At 42.0% G+C, this 19972-nt stretch overlaps 1 protein-coding gene across 1 annotated transcript in view; it reads left to right on the top strand.

The window, feature by feature from the left end:
• RAPGEF4 (Rap guanine nucleotide exchange factor 4) overlaps positions 1–17630 on the top strand; it is a 298063-nt gene extending 280433 nt beyond the window's left edge. Inside the window, exons 29-32 of the mRNA XM_023744830.1 lie at positions 582–669; positions 1078–1142; positions 12233–12287; positions 16076–17630. Coding sequence (XP_023600598.1) covers positions 582–669; positions 1078–1142; positions 12233–12287; positions 16076–16203 — 336 coding nt within the window. The 3' untranslated portion in view covers positions 16204–17630. The remainder of the gene's footprint in view (positions 1–581; positions 670–1077; positions 1143–12232; positions 12288–16075) is intronic.
• Positions 17631–19972: the final 2342 nt, after the last annotated feature.

Genomic DNA, 19972 nt, shown 5'->3' with positions numbered 1-19972 from the left:
TCCCACATAAGGTCAATTTGTGTAACTAAGAAAAGCAGTATAATAGGATCCCCTCCATCGAGCACAGGTTGGCTGTGGGTTGGAAGTTGCATTTTTCTTGGCTTGCCAAAATTATTTCTCCTCACTGGCTGGGAGGTGTTAACAGGCGGAAAAGGAGCAAGTGGGACTTGGCAGGAGTGGTGGGATGGTTTCGGAAAGGGCAAGTCGGGACTGGCTATGCAGGGCAGAGAGGAGGGCGATCCGAACTCAGGGAAGGAGCAGCGCTCTGGGAGAAGGGATGTTCCTGGTTGGGGTTTGTGTTACACGTTTTATATTTGCCATCAAAGGAGTCCCTCCCCTTGATCCCTATGGGCAGATCTCCCTTTCAAACATGAAAGGAAATAAAAAGCAAATTACTTTCCTGTCACGTAAAGTTGTTTTAAAACACAAATCAATTTGTTTAGCTAAGTCTTACCTTTCTTTTGTAGCCTCGCTTGATCCCAAGCTCCCTGATTGTGGGATGACAAGGCGGGGTGTGTGGGAGGTCAGGGGAGTGGTGCATGTGTCATTAATTGTTCATCAGCCTCTCTGTTTCCCTGAAGGATCCTTCAAGAAACCACAGGGCCTACCGGCTGACAGTCGCGAAGCTGGAGCCTCCTCTCATCCCCTTCATGCCTTTGCTCATCAAAGGTAATTCTAAGCAAATGCACAGGCCACGCCAGCGATGAGTAGATGGGAGAGGAAATGAACAAGAGCCTCATCAGATTGATCTTTTGGGGAAGAGTGATGGCATCCTTCCACCTTCTGCATCTCCTCTCAGTCTTGATTTTTCTGAAAGGGTTGGGAAGATGATTGGAGGATCAGGAATCCACAATTTGGAAGCCTTGATAGTAAAACAGAGGGTTAGTGGGGAAATTTTACTAACCGCAGGTAAAGTGATTTAGAAAGTTAACCACCTAACATAAAAGGAACTATTGTCAGCTTTTTTCGACTGCAGTGTTATGCAAATCCTCCAGCATAATCTAATGGTGCTATTGTGGTTTCTTAGTGTGACATATTTCTGTTAGGGATCAGAATGTGACTTTTATTTCTTTGCAGATATGACATTTACTCATGAGGGGAACAAGACGTTCATTGACAATCTAGTCAACTTTGAAAAAATGGTACGTGCAGTATTATCACCGTAACCGCGGTGTTGTTGTTTTTTTCCAAATGAAATTTGCATTTGCACTAATAAAGGAAATCATTTTCATATATGCTGCCATGTTCAAAAGGGAGTTACACATAAAAGAGTTTCGAAATCCTTGGTTCAAATTGGCTGCTAGTTTACTCTGTCAGTCTCTTTTGTGAGGTTGAATAGTGTTTGTGCCGTGGCTCACAGCAGCGGCAGCTTTTACGCCGGTGCTTGGTCCTGGGCTGCCTGCTGCTAAAATGCAGAACGCTCCAGAGTGACTCCCGCAGTGTTGTTTTGCTGTAAGGTTTGTGGCACTTGCCTGCCCCAGGATGCCTTTGAAATGTTTACCTGCCGAACCTGACTTTAGTGCATGTGGTAAAAGGCAACTCTATAGACGATCTTTATTAGGGACTATTCATCTGAATGTGTATTGTTTATTCCAATAAAGTTCACTGAAGTTCAGAGAGGGAGCTTGAAAATCTTCATATCCAAACCCAAAATTTTTATAAAGAACACATGTGGAACTGGCACATAATCAGTCTTTTTCAATCTTACTCCCTCTCCCCCACCCCCAAATAGACTGTGTTTGCTGGCATTAGTTACTTTGCAGTTTATTTTCTTATCATAAAGCAGGTCATGCCAAAACTTTTATTTAGCTGTATCGTGCCTATTAATGGAATGCTCCATTGTCTTCTGAATCCTTTGGCTGCAGCCTGGATAGACGAGGTGTTAGTGTTGCATCTGTGGGTGAACATCTGCCCGGGGCCATGGTTTGCAGTGATGAATGTGGTTCTTGCAGAAGCTAAGGGCTTGGAGTTTGGGACACATGAGGTTCCATTCTCAGCCTCATCACTTTGCAGGTACCCCTTCTCTGCCTGTCAGTCTCCCCAGTAGAAAATGGAGATCGTGCCTACTCCATCTATCCCTGGAGAGTGTGGGTGGGACCAGAGTATATAAGTATTCCTGCAAGCAATAGAGTGCGATAGAAGTCTTACCAGAAAACGGTTCTTCTATTTGTTTCTTGAAACCCAGCTCGCCTGAAGGCTCCAGGAGAATTTGAAACACCCTGCAGTCATCTTATGAGGCTCACACCATTCAACTTTGGGAATGAGCTTATTGCAATGCCCAGTCTGAAAAGTAGCACAGCAATTGCTGGGCACTAGGTTCCCATGTCTTAAGCTTCTTAAGAAATAGCACGAGTTCACACTCTTCAAAGACACTCTATCCCAGAGGGCAAATATTTTCTCAGCAGTCGTCCCCTCACCCCTCGCTCCAAGGGCAGGGTATGGACATCTCTATTACTGTGTCAGTTTAGTAATTCTTTGGTCAAAGTAAAAAACAAACAAAAAAAATTCTTTGCTTACTTATTGTATGGAGAATTAAACATATTTCCCCAAAGAAAACCTGTTTTCCAGAAATGAGAGATTTAGCAAATAGTTAAAGAACCTTCCGGGTGACTTATGCAGAAATGCAGACCGAGCAGTGGCTAAGCCAACCATTTGACTATAAAATATACATGTGCGCCCTAACCGGGTTTGGCTCAGTGAATAGAGCGTCGGCCTGCAGACTCAAGGGTCCCAGGTTCAATTCCGGTCAAGGGCATGTACCTTGGTTGCAGGCACATTCCCAGTAGGGGGTGTGCAGAAGGCAGCTGATCGACGTTTCTCTCTCATCAATGTTTCTAACTCTCTATCCCTCTCCCTTCCTCTCTGTAAAGAAATCAATAAAATATATTATACACACACACACACACACACACACACACACACACACATACATACATAGGCATAGAAGTTGGGGTTTCCTAAAAGAGTTGATTGAACTTTTTAGAACTTTTGATCATTAAAGTTAACTAAACAGAACAAACAAGAACAGCTAAAATATCCACAAGGGGGATGAAGTTGTTTCATCTGGGTTTTTAGATGTGCCCATAACCTGCAAAGGCAAGGTCAAGATTGCATTCAGTGGACATTAAGGGAGATCCCCTCCCCCATTTCTGCACTTCGTGCTCGTAGCAGTGGATTCTTAGATGCCTAGCAGTTGAGGAGAGAGGTCCTTTACCCTCTGCTCCAGGAAGAGTCCACTTTTTAAAAATATATATTTTTTTATTGATTTCAGAGGAAGGGAGAGGAAAAGAGAAACATCAATGATGAGAGAAAATCATTGATCGGCTGCCTTCTGCACGCCCCCCACTGGGGATCGAGCCCACAACCTGGGCATGTGCCCTGACCGGAAATTGATGCTCAACCACTGAGCCATGCCGGTCATGCAGGAAGAGTCCACTTTTGCTTAAAAGCTACTGAATGGCTACAATAGCAGTTCAGCTGCAATAACAGAAACCTAAATTAACAATGGCTTAAGCCAGGTATGTGTATTTCTATCTCACATTAAAGTCCACGCCAGTATGGTAGCTCTATACCAGGAGGCAGCCACAGTTCCAGAATTCTCTCTTCATTTCACCTTCCACATGGTCCAAGGGGGTGACCGCCAGGACCCCATTCCAGTGAGGGAAGAGGAAATGGAAAAGGCAGAAACATGCTTCTTCCCCGCAAGGCTAAGACCTGGAGTTGTACTCGCCACTCGACTCACACTTTACTGGTCAGAAATTTAGTCCCATGAAAGGGAAGGTAGGACATGTAGCCCTTATTTGGGGTATCCATGTGCCCCAATAAAAATTAGGGGGTTTTATTACTATGAGAGAGATGGGGAGGAAGGATACAGAAAGAGTACTGTGTGTTCTCCTGCAACTATAACATTTATTTCATTTGATAAATCATGACTGTTTACTTTTACAGTTGCCCTTCCATGGGTTAGTTGTTACTGGAAAATGATAGAATTTGAAAAGGTTTGATTATGGTTTTTAAACCTGGCTTTGACCAGCCTGGTACTTGTTGTATTTTATTTTTGTATTGTGGGAGAAGGGAATAATTAAAACTGTCCAACTCCTTCTCTCCATAGCCCCGACACCCCCACAACCCCCATGCCATAGTCACCGCTACGTACAACTCCCACTAGTGGCGCTGTTATTCCTGTGTGTCTTAGGGAAGGATACAGCTCCCTGTTCAGGTTGGTGAGCATGCTGCTTCCCAGTCAGTCACCAGCAAGGCCAAGGTCCTGCGCAGAGCTGGCAGCCTTTGTGGGGCTGGTCGGCTAAATCCCCAAAAGGAGCCCCTGCCAGGGGTCGAAGTCACCAGGGGAGCCAGGAACACAGATGCCTTCTCGTGGTGGCAGCATGGCAGGCGCAGCAAACTGCCGTGCCAACCCTAAGTATTTTTATTTTGAACCTCTTCACCCTTGAGGTATGAAGTGAGGATTAGAGAATTTGTTGCATATTGGTTTTCAGGATTTATGAGTATGAACAAAAGAGAATTCACACTCTGATCCTTATGCAAAAATAAAAATAAAAAAAGGCAGACATTCTTTCATTCGGGGGGAACATAAAGGAGTATTCAAAAAAATGTTTGAATAAAGCCCTTTGTAGCTTTCTGTGGCATGCATGAATATTTATAGCATTTAGGAGGTAGACGAGCAATGGATTAGAGGATAATGTGCTGGCCGGCTGCCACTATCCCAGGCTGCATAAAGCATGCTGATAGCCACAGTTGCTACTGTATTAGGAGGTTGGTTCTATTTCAGATGTACCCATATTTAGGTGTATTTATTTATGAATGTTATTTTAAGGTAGTCATTTTATTTGGAATGAGAGGCATAGGGCAAACTTCTGTACTTCTGGAAACATTAACAGAAGCTAATTCATGAAGGAAGAGAAATGTTTTGAATCCTTTTATTTTTGTATTGTGGGAGAAGGGAAAATTACCCCTTCCCGTCTTGATGCTTATGGCTGGTGGAATAATTAAAATGACATAAGGCAGATTAACAAGAGAAAATCGAATTTAATATATACATATGGGGAATTCATATAAGCCTGAAGAATTCCAAAGACAGTAAAGCAAAATGAGGTATATATCATCCTGGACTAAGGAGAGGGAGGTAAGGATCTGGGATTTCAAAGGGAAATAAGCAATTCACAGGGAGGTGACAAGAGTTAATGTCTAGTAAACACATGTTTGCTGGGACATCTAGAGACAGTGGGACAGAGAGGACTTTGATCAAATGGACCTTGTGAGGTTCCTCCCTGTCTATCACGCCTCGTTCAGATTCAACTGTACAGTTGATGCTTGAACAACATGGGTTTGATCTGCGCTGATCCACTTATATGTGGATGTTTTGTCAATAAACATACAGTCTGCCCTTCATATCCCCAGGTTTCCATCAACAGATTCAACAAACCATGGGTTAAGAAAGTATTTTTGATCCCCAGTTGGGAATCTGTGGATGTAGAGGGTCAACGGTATACATTGTCCTACATCATTTTATATAAGGGACTTGAGCATCCTCGGATTTTGGTATCAGTGAGGGTCCTGGAACCAAACCCTGTGGATACTGCTGGATGACTATAGTTTAGTTTTGGGGGAGTCAAAAGTTATACCCAGATTTTCAACTGCACAGGGGTCAACATCACTAACCCCTACGTGTTCAAGGGTCAACTATTGTTAACTCTGGTGATAGCTTCTTCCTGGAACAGGCTTTCCATCTTAAATTCTTTCAAGCAGTTAGAGAGAAGGTCAGAGGTTCTTCCCGAGCCTTCTGGGCCTTAAAAATAACCAGCGTAAGCCTGGCTGGTTTTTGTCAGTGGTTGAGCATTGACCCATGAACCACAAGGTCACTGGTTTGATTCCCAGTCAGGGCACATGCCTGGGTTTCGGGCTTTATTCCCAATAGGGGGGTGCAGGAGGCAGCCTATGGATGATTCTCATCATTGATGTTTCTCTCTATATATCCCTCTTACTTCCTCTCTCTCTAAAGACCAGTGAAAACATATTTTTAAAAAATAACCAGCTTAAAATAATTAACATACTAAAGAATCATATTTTTGGGTGGCAAACTCTGTTCTCCTTCATGCCATTATGTAATTAGCAGCAATATGTTTTCTACCACCAATAATGCTATTACAGGTTCATGGAGAGAGCACTGGGCTAATATCTGAAAGAATCTCCAAGTATAAATGTAGATGTTCAAACCCACCTTCCCCGCACACTAGAAATCTATACGAGAAATCTATACGAGGACTTTGAAAGTTTACTTCTTCCTATATAATTTGCAGACGGCTAAGTGCAGATTTTCCAAGGGGCAATATGTGTACAGTGTCCAGGCAAAGGATTTTGCTAGGAAGCATAAGAAATCCCAAAAGTAGTCCTCAATCTCTAGGAGATCATATGCAGTTTAAATGATAAAACATAAACACATGAAATGTTAAAAATCACCAAAAAGTATAAAAGCTAGTTCACAATAATAATGAAAGATGTCAAAAAGCAAAATGCAAAGAAATGTAACTTTATGCAGCCGTATCAGAAGAAAATGAAACTATATTAAATACAACAACATAATGTAATCAAATCCAGATTGTTCTTCTGAGCATCCATCCAGCCTCATCTCACACTTCATCTTGCCCATGCCCAGTCCAAGTTGGCACAACCAGCCTTCTTTACTTTCTTACCCCAGGGCCTTTGCACTAGCTGTTAACCTTTGTCTGAAATTGCCTTCCCTGTCTGGCTCCTTCTCATCATTCCGGTCTCAGCTCATGTGTCCCCTCCTCCGAGGGGTCTTCCCTGACCACCCTTCAGGTGTTCTATCCTCCACACCTTGTCTTCATAGCTTGTTTCACAATCTGAGATTATCTTTACTTACCTCTTCATTATTTGTCTCCCCACTAGAATGTGAATGACCTAGACCAGGTATCTTATCTGCTTTGTTCACTAATATTCCTCAGCACCCAAAAAGGTGTTTTCACATCATAAGTATGCAAAAAGTATTTGTTGAGTAAAAGAATAACCCAATCATATTCCAGTGTTGGACTTAGTGAGGTAGGACCATACACTAAAACATTTTTAAAGGATTTATGTAACAAAGATTTAATCCTAAATTCTCTTCAATTTTATTAGGAAATTTGAGCAGAATGCACCGAGCATTTTTGCATTACTGATACTTTAGGCAAGAGGATTCCCTTAGCCATCTGTTCCTAAATGGATGTTATTCTGTCTGCCCTCTTCCTTGTGATGCTAGGATGTCTGTCCTTCAGTGTCCTTCCCTGAGTGCAGACATGCACAGCCCTCCGCAGGTGCCTGCACGGCCATGATCCATGGCCATCATATGTACAATATGCCCTCATGCAAGTTACACATGTGTATCTGTATGTCACACACCTCTTGGACATTAAAGACGCAGAGCTAGGGGACAGGGCGCAGGGCTCTTCCTCAATGATGCATGTAGTGAAGGCTGGCTCAGCACCAGACCTTACTATCTTTTATCTCTGGCCCTTATAGTGCACTTAATTCTATTGAGTGGCTATCATGGGCACAATCTTTGTAGCTGAGAGACTATATATTTTTAGATCTTGTGGGGGGAAAAATTATTGTCCCCAATATATGAGGGTCCGAGTAAAATAATCAGATAGTGTAAATGTAGAATCATTGACTGAGATTCTATTTTTGAAGGGCACATAGACCGGGGCACATCAGTAGGGGCAGAAATAAGAAAAGAGGGCAGGAGTTAAGAACAAGGATGGCAAAGAACTCAAGGGGCAGAAGGAAAGACAGACTGTGGAGAGCAGGCATTTAGAGAGGTCTGACTCTGGGGCAGCTCCCTGAGGGACGGAGGGAGGCTGTGCTGGCGGCTGTCTGTGAGTGGGAGGTAGGGAGAGTCGCCGTGCAGGTGGCATTGCTTGGAGGGCCTGCCGGTCTGAACTTGAAAAGACTGTGGACTGTTTTCTTGGGGAGAATCCTTCAGGGCAGTGTGATGAGCAGACCCCAAGGTGGTGATTCTGACCGGGAGCGGGTATATCAGAATCGGTTCAGGTGTGGAGAGGCGGTTCACGCGGTCCCCCTGCACTGACTCAGAGCGCTTCCTACGGAGCCTGCCTGTTCTCCTCGCATTCAGCCCTGAGTTACAAATCGCTGTTCTAATAAGCCCGGCGCTACTGGGAGTGTGTCAGAAACCTCGGGTTTGCTGAGATAGGAAAGCCAGACGAGAAGGCCTGCCTTGGAGCAGGCAGGTACTTTCCCACTGGCCCTACAGGAAAGTTGCCTGGCTGCTCCAGGCAGGCCAGCCTGCCCCGGCAGGACCGGTAAGCCAGGGTCTAATTTTTGGCTCCATCCCTGCTGTGTCAGTTGGATAATGAAGCCTCGGTCTCCTCAACCTCAGTTTCTGCCACGCTGAACTGAGAGCACCAGTGAATTGCTCGGGGGCTTCAGTCTGCAGAAGGATAGAAAGACTAACTAGATGGCTTTCAGTGGAGATCAATGCAAGATCCTTTACTTTGGCCCAGGATGCAAACTGCACATCTCCAGAGAAGCTGAGTCCAAACAGCAGCTCAATGCCATAGGAGGAGAGATTTAATTCACCGTTAGTTCAACAATGTCAGCAATGAGACTTCTTAAAAATTGTGGACTTCGATGTGTAGCTTCGTCTAGAGAAGGGGTGAGGAACATTTTTTTCTGGCAAGCGGCATTTGGGTATTTATAATATCATTTGAGGGTCACACAAAAATTATCAACTTAAAAATCAGCCTGCTATGTTTGGTCAAACATTTAATTAACTCACCCCGAATGCCTTGGCAGGACCAGACCAGATGATATCGAGGGCCTTCTATGGCCCGTGGGCGGCACGTTCCCCACCCCGGTCTAGATCAAGGAAGGAAATAACTCTTCTGCACTCTGTGACCTGCTCAGTCTGAGGAGACCCACTGACACTGTCCAGGAGAGACCGGAAACTTCCTTATGAAAAGTCGTGGGAGAAATTGAGCCTATTTAGTCTGACCAGAAAAGATGTGAGGGTGGGGAGACGGCGGTGATAGCTGCTGTCAAGTATTTGAACAAGTATCCCGTTCAAAGGGAGCTAAACCTGTTGTTTGTTGTGGCTTCGGAGCTCAGAACTAGGATCAATGGGTGGAAAGCAAAGGGAGAAAAACTTTGACTCAATAAAGAAATTCCTAATAGGAAAGTGTAAGACGTAAAAGGGACTTTCCTCAGAGGGCAGTGAGTTCCTCCTTGCTGGTTGCATTTAAACAGTGGGAAGCCCCTAGTAGTGGGCAAGTTATAAACCTCGTTGCAAAACCAGATTTAGATTTCCCAATGAAACTGCAGTTACCTTTGAGTGCAATTATAAAGGATGTGTCAAAATTAAAACCATTGTTAAAATTAATCAAAGATTTAGAAAGGTAGAATGAATTCCAGAGCTGGAAATTACTGATTTAAACAATTGTTCTCACATTTTAAACTACATAATAAGCTAAAAATTATGAAGCTTCAGAGCATAGCTATAAAGAGTCGTCTCAAACTAAAGTCAGAATGAAATGTTTTAGCTTTCAAAACGAAAAAGCAGAACAATTACTCCCTACCGAATGGTATAGGAAGAGGTTTCTGACCCCAGCTAATTGTTTTATTTTTCCTCAGAGGGGCACACTGGCAGCATCTCCCAGGGTTTTCAGTAATTACACTCCATTCAATATCTGAAGAATTACAATAATTCTACATGGGATATACTGGTGCCCTTCAGATGCAAAGTCTTTCGAGAAGCGAAAAAACAACTTAAAGTAAATTAGCAGGAAAATTATCCTAGTTACTGTTTATTTCAGGGCTCCATATATCAGAGGCTAATTATACATTGTATGCTACAGTTTCTTGGAGGTATCTGTCATGTATTTCTCATGCTGATCAACAGACGTGCTGGTTTTTAGGCTCCTTTAGAAAAGTGATGTCTGAACTTTTCCGATCGCCTCTTTATTCAATGCAGATACATGTCACTGAACGCTTGCCAGTCCTTGAAGCTGGAGTGTTCAGTGAAGTATAATGATTGTTCACATATGTATTTCTAAAGCTTTGACTCTGCCCTAACCAATTTTGCTCAGTGGGTAGAACATCAGCCCGTGGACTGAAGGGTCCAGGGTTCGATTCCAGTCAAGGGCATGTACCTTGGTTGCAGGTTCCCCAGCCCTGATCGGGGTGCGTGCAAGAGGCAGCCAATTGATGTGTCTCTCTCATAGATGTTTCTCTCTGTCTCTCCCTCTCCCTTCCACTCTCTCTAAAAATCACTGAAAAAAATATCCTCAGGTGAGGATTAACAAAAATAAAATAAAACTTTGACTCTTCTAGGAGTTCTTGTTCTGCCAAATAAGTTGCTTTTAAAAAAAAAAAAACACTACATAAGCTTCCTCAAAGTCACTTTCTATACTTTGGCAAGCCAAGGGTACATGAGACAAAACAGCAAGGGATGGCATTATACAGCCACTCAGGGATTAGAAAGTTTCATTTCTGGGCTGGAACGTTATCCATTTTCTGCTAGTGTTAGAACACACCCGCCATCTCTGCAGGACCCCCTTTGGAGTCTGAGCAGCAAAGATGTTCTGAGACAGCACACAGAGACGGGGGGTCCCAGCCGCTATGAAAATACCATGAGCAACAAATGTATATCCGGGCTCAGAAATGGCGCTTAGGTCTCACTGATGTTTTCCCTCATGTTTCTGTCCCTGCATTCCTTCCTCCCCCCCAACCCCCGCTCCTTTCTTCTCTTGTTTTTAACTAAGTTTAGTAAAGTACAAAAGATTTCCTACTAAGTCTTTTTTTTTAAATATATTTTTATTCATTTCAGAGAGCAAGGGAGAGGGAGAGAGAGCTAGAAACATCAATGATGAGAGAGAATCAATGATGGGCTGCCTCCTGCACACCCCACACTGGGAATTGAGCCTGCAACTGGGGCATATGCCCTAATCGGGAATCTAACCATGACCTTCTAGTTCAGTGATGGTGAACCTATGACACGCGTGTCAGAGGTGACACGCGAACTCATTTTTTTGGTTGATTTTTCTTTGTTAAATGGCATTTAAATATATAAAATAAATATCAAAAATATAAATCTTTGTTTTACTATGGTTGCAAATATCAAAAAATTTCTATATGTGACACGGCACCACAGTTAAGTTAGGGTTTTTCAAAATGCTGACACACCAAGCTCAAAAGGTTCACCATCACTGTCCTAGTTCATCGGTTGGTGCTCAACCACTGAGCCATGCCGGCTGGGCCCTAATAAGTCTTTATGGCAACAAAATTTTACAAAGAAATTAAGGTTACTTAATGACAAGATTAACATAGGTTAAATATATTATGATCCATCCATATGATTGAATACCTGCTTATTTTAAAAATGTTTTAAAATGCAACCAGTATCGAAAATAGTCACAGTGCCATGTGAAAAAATTCAAATTAAAAATACATATGACTTCAATTTTTTTTAAAAAAATATGCCGTTGTATATGTAGTTTTAAAGTATTAGAAACAAATATACCAAAATATTAATGAAGTTCCTCTGTGATGTGATCTTCTGAGGGGTTTTTACTTTGCTCTTAACATTTTCTATATTTTTTTATTCTTTTAAATGTGCATATGTTAGTGTTATAGTCAGAAAGGAAGGAGGGAGGGAGATTAACATTAAAACACATACTTTTGCTGGAAATTAGAAAGGTCAGTAATATACAGGGTATAGAAAATTGTACCGGTAGAACGTTCTGACTATGACTGCTCAGTCAGTATGATCTAATGCCGCATTACTGAGTCCTCTTTACTCTCAGGAACTTGACAGGCTACACCTTCTCCACATCTAGGATAGTTACAAATTCTCCCACAAATTCAGAGTGACCACCCGAAGGTGAGAGTGAGTCCTCAGGAGTAAGAGTCTCGGGAACCACAGATTGCTTTTTGTGTCCTGAGGAACAGGCAAGCGATCGAGTGGAATTACACCACTGGTGTCCCTCACTTGAAAAATGCCTTGTATGCATGAGTGTGGGTGCCTCTTTCAAGTACTTAAACAGGCTCTACATCAGCCAGTTGCCGCCAGATGGTCAGGATCTCAGAACAGGCTGTTTCTCATGGGCCCAGGTATTGCTGAAATAAATAATGGTTTGTTTTCCTTTCTGGATTAGACACTAAGCTTACTTGCATTTCAGTCTTTTTTCTTTTTTCTTTTTAGCGCATGATTGCAAATACTGCCCGGACAGTGAGATACTGCAGAAGCCAACCTTTCAGTAAGTCCAATGTTGCGATATGGATCGATGGTGGTTGAGTCCTTTTTTCCTGAGCCTACGGAGACATCCGAGAAAAGTCTGGACAATATTTGATTGTCAGAGACACTTTGGAGCATGAAATCCATGAGATAGGAGCCTGAGTTTAAGGATTTTCTAGTTGTTAAACCAGAAAATAACCATAGGAATATTACTTTATGAATGAACTTAAAGAGAATTAACTTGCTCTTTCCAGTGTGGCTAGAGACAACCAAGGCATGATTGCCAGTGAATCCTGCCTCAGACCAACTCTCTTCATGACTCCTCCCTGCTTGAGGGCGAGAAACTCCCATCAAGTCCTGATGACTCAGTTCCGTCGTTTCTAAGCTGGGAGAGATCATGTTTATTATTTCTTGCGGTGTTGCAAGAATGCATTCATGCGGATAGCACATTCGTAAAAGGTTCCATTGCAGGAATTCATGTTCTAGTTCTAGCGTTCCCAGGGGAACGTAGGGCGCTCTTCTTAGGTCTGAAGATGTAGCACAATAACTGGTACAACACAATGCTTCCCTATAAAGCTGTTAGTAATAACAAATAGCCGTTTGAAGCCGGAGTTAAGTTGCATCACAGCACAGACTCAGCATGCCAGACTAGTGCTACTGTTTGCTCTGGGCTGGGACCTCGGGTGCGGGGTGGGGCTCTGGCTCCCTCGAAGTGGGCTGGGAGCGAGAAGGTGGCCCCTGTCAAGGTTTTGCTAGCTTCATCTTTGAGTCACTTGAAGTCACTTGGCTCATTAAGTCAACACGATAACCTGACATAAACTGAGGCTACCAGTACCTTCCCCTCCAATTAACCTATGGCTAAGAGACGAAAAAGTCCTTGTTTTATTCCTCAGTGCTATCTTTGCTCTTAGCACAAGACTGGCCAAAGCAAGGGCTTGCTAACGTGGGATGCCAGAATTGCTAAATTTTTCAATGTACAGCAGAAATAATCTAGGAAAAATCATCTCGACTTGGAGAGCAAGTGGGCCTTTAAAAAATGGATTCAAATGGCTGTGCCTTCTCGTCCTTCCTAAGTGAGAGTATTCTTGCACATCAGCCACTCCTCTGTGGATTCTGCGAGTTAGCGTCTCACAGCTCTTCATCTAGTAACTTGCTCTATGTATAAAGACATGGTCATAAAGCAGTTATACAAGTGAATATGAGGATATATATAAGTGTTGCCAATCTACAACAAGGGTTTATAATCCAGAATCTGTGGCCCTTCTGGGGTCCAGGAAGTTCCTGAAGTTGTAAATATTCGTAAAATTTTGTGTGGCTGAGAAGGTTCATAGCCTTGAGAAAGTTCTCAATGAGGTCTAAGAACCAAAGAAACATGATAAAATATGTTTTGTTCCACAAGCCTCTTGGGAAGTAAATCCCCATCTGCCTACATTTTCTCCTAGAGCTCTGGGGGAAATATATATATATATCTCCAGTGCATTTGTTAAAGTTATCAGTAACTGATGGTAAACAACAGCTGCTCAGCTCTGAAGTCAACAATCTATAGATAAAGTATAGGAATAGATTCATAAGCATTATGGGATTATGTACAATGTAATTACAGTATATTGTACATGTGGAGTACACTGCCAATGAGAAGCGAGAAAACGAAACACTGTGGTATTATTTATATGTGATAATTATACTGATGAGTTTCTTCTTAGAGCGAGTGGGGGCCTTTGTATCTTCTCTCTGCTTTTCTGTTCAGACCTGCAGCACTCCCCTGCGCCCCTCAGGCAGATGGCCTTCTAACTGTCTTTGGGAGTGGCGTGAGCATCTGAGAAGAGTACATGAACTGCAGAAGTCGGGCACTGTGGCAGAGAGTACACTAGTCTGAAGTCCAGACTCTGACTTGGCTACTTCTGGTGTCCCACTACTAGATAGGAGCCCCACACCAGTGATCTATGGGGCAGAGGTGGCCCAAGGACCACAGCAGAATTGTTGGGTCTAAACCAAGCATTTTTTAACCTTTTATTTTAAAACTAGAGGCCCGGTGCATGAAATTCATGCACAGAAGGGGGGGCGGGGGAAGTCCCTCAGCCCAGCCTGAACCCTCTCACAGTCCGGGACCCCTTGGGGGCTGTCTGACTGCCAGCTTAGGCCCGATCCCCGGCAGTCAGACATCCCTCTCACAGTCCAGGGCTCTCGCAGTCTAGGACCCCTTGCTTCTTACCGCCTGCTTGCAGCCGAGGAGGGAGAGGCTCTGGCCACTGCAGCTGCGCTTGCCAGCCATGATCCTGGCTTCTGGCGGAGCGGCGTTCCCCCTGTGGGAGAGCACTGAGCACCAGGGGACAGCTCCTGTGTTGAGTGTCTGCCCTGTGGTGGTCAGTGCACATCATAGTGATGAGTCGTTCTGCCAGTCATTCCACCATTCGGTTGATTTGCATATTAGGGTTTTATTTTATGGGATAATGTCACAGTTTAATAAGTGAGAGAATTCCCAGGGAAGACGTTCAGATTTCTCATGTCTCTAGAAAAATAGGAAGATCTGGCAACTCAGGGTGCAGATGCAGAAGATGGGTCTGGAGGGGCCTGTGTCTCTATTTCACCACTGTCCAAGTCAGCCTTCCTCACTCGTATCTATGCCCTGCATAGAGTGGGAAGCATTTGATCCTTCTTTCAGCTGGGTTTAGGGAAACCAGTCAATCACATAGCTCTGTTGCTCACATATTTGGGGAAGTGAATAAGAAGAGAACAGTAACTGAGATTTCAGAAGTTGCATCAGAGGATCAAAGGTCTAGCAGAAGGCATGACTTCACCCCATGAGTTGTTTTTTCTGGATATGAAGAACTCTAAGAACAGAAAACCTGTGTAGTTATGTTGTATACTAGAGGCCCAGTGCACGAAAATTAGTGTACTCGGGAGGTCCCAGCCTGTGCCCTCTCGCAGTCCGGAACCCCTCGGGGGATGTCCACCTGCTGGTTTAGGCCCGCTCCCTAGGGGATTGGGCCTAAGCTGGCAGTCAGACATCCCTCTGGCAGCCCGGGAGCCCTCAGGGGATGTCTGACGGCTTAGGCCTGCACCCCATGGGGAGCGGGCCTAAGCCACAGTCAGACATCCTTACCACTGCCAAGGAGGTGGGAGAGGCTCCTGCCACTGCCGCTGCGCTCGCAGCCATCAGCACAGATTGTGGCTGAGCGGAGTTCCCCCTGTGGGAGCGCACTGGCCACCAGGGGGCAGCTCCTGCATTGATCATCTGCCCCCTGGTGGTCAGTGCGTGTCATAGCAACCGATTGTTCCCTGTCGTTCAGCCATTAGGGTCAATTTGTATATTACCCTTTTATTGTATAGGATTGTATGTAAGTAACAAAGAGAACTGGTGATAGTAATCTCACTTGGCTTGCTTCTGATCAGCCCGAGTTTTAAGTGCTTTTGTTAGAAGCTAATGAAAACTGTCTTTTGTCATTAGTCAGCATCTGATTCAGAGGGGCCAGAGATCAGAGTCTGAAACAAAGGCAAGATGGTTTGGGGAAACAATTTTAATGAATAACCAGGGACTCTCAGGTGCTGCTTTCACTTATTTTTTAGTGCCTTTTTTTTTTTTTTACAACATGAGATGCAAAGGAAAATGATCAAAATATGTGATTCCAGGGAAGAAAAGGGTGAGAGGGAGGAGATGGACCATCCAAGTGGAAACATTTCAATGAATATGGCATTGTTGAAAGGTCTTGATGGAGCCCAGCAATGTAAGATGAATGTAATAAGTAGCTGGAGAAAATAAAGTGTATCTTACATGCATACATTGTGCAATTTCAATTCTCTTTCCAACAGATCTTGACGCAGCTCAAGCTAATAAGAACCATCAGGATGTCCGGAGTTATGTACGGCAATTAAATGTGATTGACAACCAGAGAACTTTATCACAGATGTCACACCGGTTAGAGCCTCGTCGACCGTAGACATTTAAAGTGCCCAGAACAATGGTTTGCCTCCAGTCCACAGTCTTTCAAAAATGGCATTTATGCTACTACTGACTGTATTGTCACTAGAGAATGCTACAAAGCAAGCAAAAACACATCCTGAGACCTCTCAGGGCTGCATTCAGCTTACCAGCGTCATGACAAGAGAAGAAGTTATTTGCATCAAGCTTGCACTCTCTAGCATAGGGATCCCCAGTTTGTAGTCACCCGATCTCATTTCCAATCATGCCATCTTCTTTGCTGAAGCATAGAATAAGACCTACATGAACAGTTTGGTAGAAATACTACTGTCAAGAGAAATATCAAGTCTGACATTTTTTCTAAGAATGTTTGCAGGGTGAGATGTGCTACAAATGAGGTTTATTTGGATACATCAGTGGTCGTATAGTTTCATATTTTTTAACTCAACTTCTTGATTTGGAGCATGAGGATTTTGGAAGGTGTTGAGCAATTAATATAAATCCAAATTATAGTTTGTATTCTGCCATCTTCATAGTCTTACCTCTGAAGGAATTGAACCTGACCACATTCCTATAAAACATTATGACTCTTTATATAATTTAGGGAGGACCAGTCTGTAATTTCTGAATGATATAGAATAATATTTATGTTTACAATGTAACTTTTTTAAACTTTCAAATCAGGATTACATACATAAAAATTCCACTAAGAAACTCCAAGGTTCTTAAAATTTCCAGCGTTTAGATTTTAAAAAATAATAATACCATTTCAGAAGAGCACAATATGCACAAAAAAATTTTCAAAATTAAAATATTTTCCTGGGCATTAAAAAAAATCTTTACTATTGGCTAATTATTGTTACTGATAAAAATACATATTTTCTGGATTTAAATGTTATTACAAATACCTTAATTTTCAGCAATTGTTTTGCACTTTCAAATAGATTGTATATAGTTCATTCAATTGATGGTATAGAGTTATTTATTTGCTACATGATAGATATTGTGCCAAATAATTACTTTTTATTTATTTTATTTAGTATGTAATTTTGGGTACATTTCTTCCTGTTTTCACAATTAAGCTACATTTTATGAGTAGGAATTGTATGTATGTATATCTTCTGTAAATAACAGCTAGTGGCTTCATTAAATACAATTGTTGACAAGAAATGGTTCTGTTCTCAATTCCTATAATATGGGAGGGGTAATTATTTGGTATAGTGGGGTCCTGAATTTTAAAATTCAAATAAAATTCACATACTATAAAAGTCACTCTTTTAATGGGTACAATTCAGTGGTGTTTGGTATATTCACAGGATTGTTCAACCATCATCCCATTATAACTCCAAAACATTCTCTTTATTCCTAAAAGAAACACATACCCATTAGTGGTCACTCCTTATTCTCTTCTCTTCCCAGTCTCTGGAAACCACTAATTTGCTTTTTGTCTATATGGATTTACCTATTTTGGACATTTTTTAAATAAATGGAATCATATGTGTAGCGTTTTGTGTCTGATTTCTTTTACTAAGCATAACGTTTTCAAGTTCACACATGTTATTGCATGTATAATTACTTCATTATTTTTTATGGCTGAACAATATTCCATTGTATCGAAATACCACATGCTATTTGTCCATTAGTCAGTGGACACTTGGGCTGTTTCCACTTTGGGGCTATTAGGAATACTGCTGGTATGAAGGGGCACTGAGTTTTAGAAATGCCTCTTAAGGAGCCTCCTACCATTTCTCAGTGGTTTGAGCACTTAGTAAATATTTGATTAAGAAATTTTCCAAAATTCTCTAAATTCCAGATGTCTCTATTTTTTTTTCAAGCCTATGTTTTATTGGCTTTAATTACACACTTCAATATTTACAAAGTAAAATGAAAAGTCTATTGTATTAAAAAAAAAATACTACAGCCCAACTTAAAGTGCCCTGGGGCAGATACATGTCAATCAGCTAGAATCAGTGGCTATGTCAGGAACCAGGCAGTACTCTGGGGTACAACAAAGCAGTTTATTTGTGATCAGTGTTTGAGACTATACATCCTTCACAAATTTAATTTTACATAATGATATTCCTCTTAAACTTTGAACTGCTAGCACATGTCTCTATTTTTTAATATCAACATTTGCCAGAGTATGTTCCAAGCTATACTAATTTCACAAGTTCACATGCCTTTTTTTTTTTTTAAAGAAGAGTGAAAGGGCATGTTTAATTTTTTATTTAGTTTTTTTAAAAATATATTTTATTGATTTTTTACAGAGAGGAAGGGAGAGGGATAGAGAGTTAGAAACATCGATAAGAGGGAAACATCGATCAGCTGCCTCCTGCACACCCACCACTGGGGATGTGCCTGCAACGAAGGTACATGCCCCAGACTGGAATCGAACCTGGGACCTTTAAGTCTGCAGGCCGATGCTCTATCCCCTGAGCCAAACCAGTTAGGGCTCACATGCTTTTTTTAAATCCAAAAGCAGGCACACAACTGCAAAACAAAAAGCATAACCAAATGGTATCTTCAAATCAACCTGGGAACCACTGTGTAATATACCCCATTCTTAGAAATGATTCTTAATATTCATTAACATAGTAAAGGCTCTGAGAAGTCCTGTTGTAATCCTTTTTACCAGCCCACAGTCAAGCTCACTTTGAGAAATGCTACAACAGGCAAATGCCTTTCTGTGTCAATGGAGGTTCTTTGGGGAGGGATTTTGTTGCATGCAGTGTTATGTGTCATACCAGAGTGGTGCACAATGCTTGGAATTTACTAGAGAAAAAATGAAAGTCATTGAGTAAATTTTCTTGAAGTCATTATTGTTCAGCATTTCACTGTCTCATAGACCTCAACACCAGCTGTTCGGTTTCCACTTACTTTTTTTTCCCTTTTCTAGATTATTTTTAAAGATGACAAATAATGCCAAAAGCCAATCCCTTGGGCATCCTTACTCTTGTTTTGTTCTTCGTTACTCCTACCATGCTTAAAACTGATATCCAATGTCTGACAACTCCTTTCCTCCAATTCCATGGTGACTGACCCCTTATGATCTTATTTTAATTTAGTTTCCACATTGTCCAAAATTAATACATATTCTTCCACGTATAGTCCCCTGGGTCTTCCAAATGAGAATAACTATTGCTGTACTTAAAAAAAGTAGGAGATTTTTTAATTATGTCTCACTTCTTTGAAAATGTATTAAACTCTATTATTCAAGGTAGTGATGGCTAAGCACAAGCATTCACATTCTAAAAACAGAGTAGTAGCCAAGCAACCCTTCCGGAAGCAGGAGCTGCAGTTAATATTTTCAACCTTGCAAACAAGCCAAAAGAAAATGAGGTGCCCACAGGGTCACCAGAAGGATAATGAGGTTTGCAGAAGACATGTAAAAGAAGAAAGCATGTTTTTACCAAAAGCGCCCGTAGGAAATTATACATTTAAGCGTTTAACACACCTGCTTAGCGAGGTCACTGGTACAGAGCACAGGAGTTAAGCTGTTCCAGCAATTTTTGAATACCGTGCAGGTTAAATAGACTTCTTCTGAATTCAATGGCATTTCCTCTGAAATATGAATGCAGATCAATGACTAACAGTGTGAGGAAATTCAAAGAAGTGTCATTCTGGTTTCAAATTGTGCTTATAATTTCCTAAAATCAGCATAGAATATGCAGTATGTTAAAAATGAACCCTTACCTTCAATAGCTTTTCATTTTTTTTACTACTAATCTAAAAATGTTTTTTCTTTTCAGAATAATCTTAATTTTCTCTATGTGTCCTACACATATAGT

This window comes from Myotis lucifugus, unplaced genomic scaffold (assembly GCF_000147115.1).
Source record: "Myotis lucifugus unplaced genomic scaffold, Myoluc2.0 scaffold_5, whole genome shotgun sequence".
NCBI classification, from domain to species: Eukaryota; Metazoa; Chordata; class Mammalia; order Chiroptera; family Vespertilionidae; genus Myotis; species Myotis lucifugus.
Note: the sequence above shows the minus strand (reverse complement) of the source record. Positions and strands in the feature narration are given on the sequence as shown.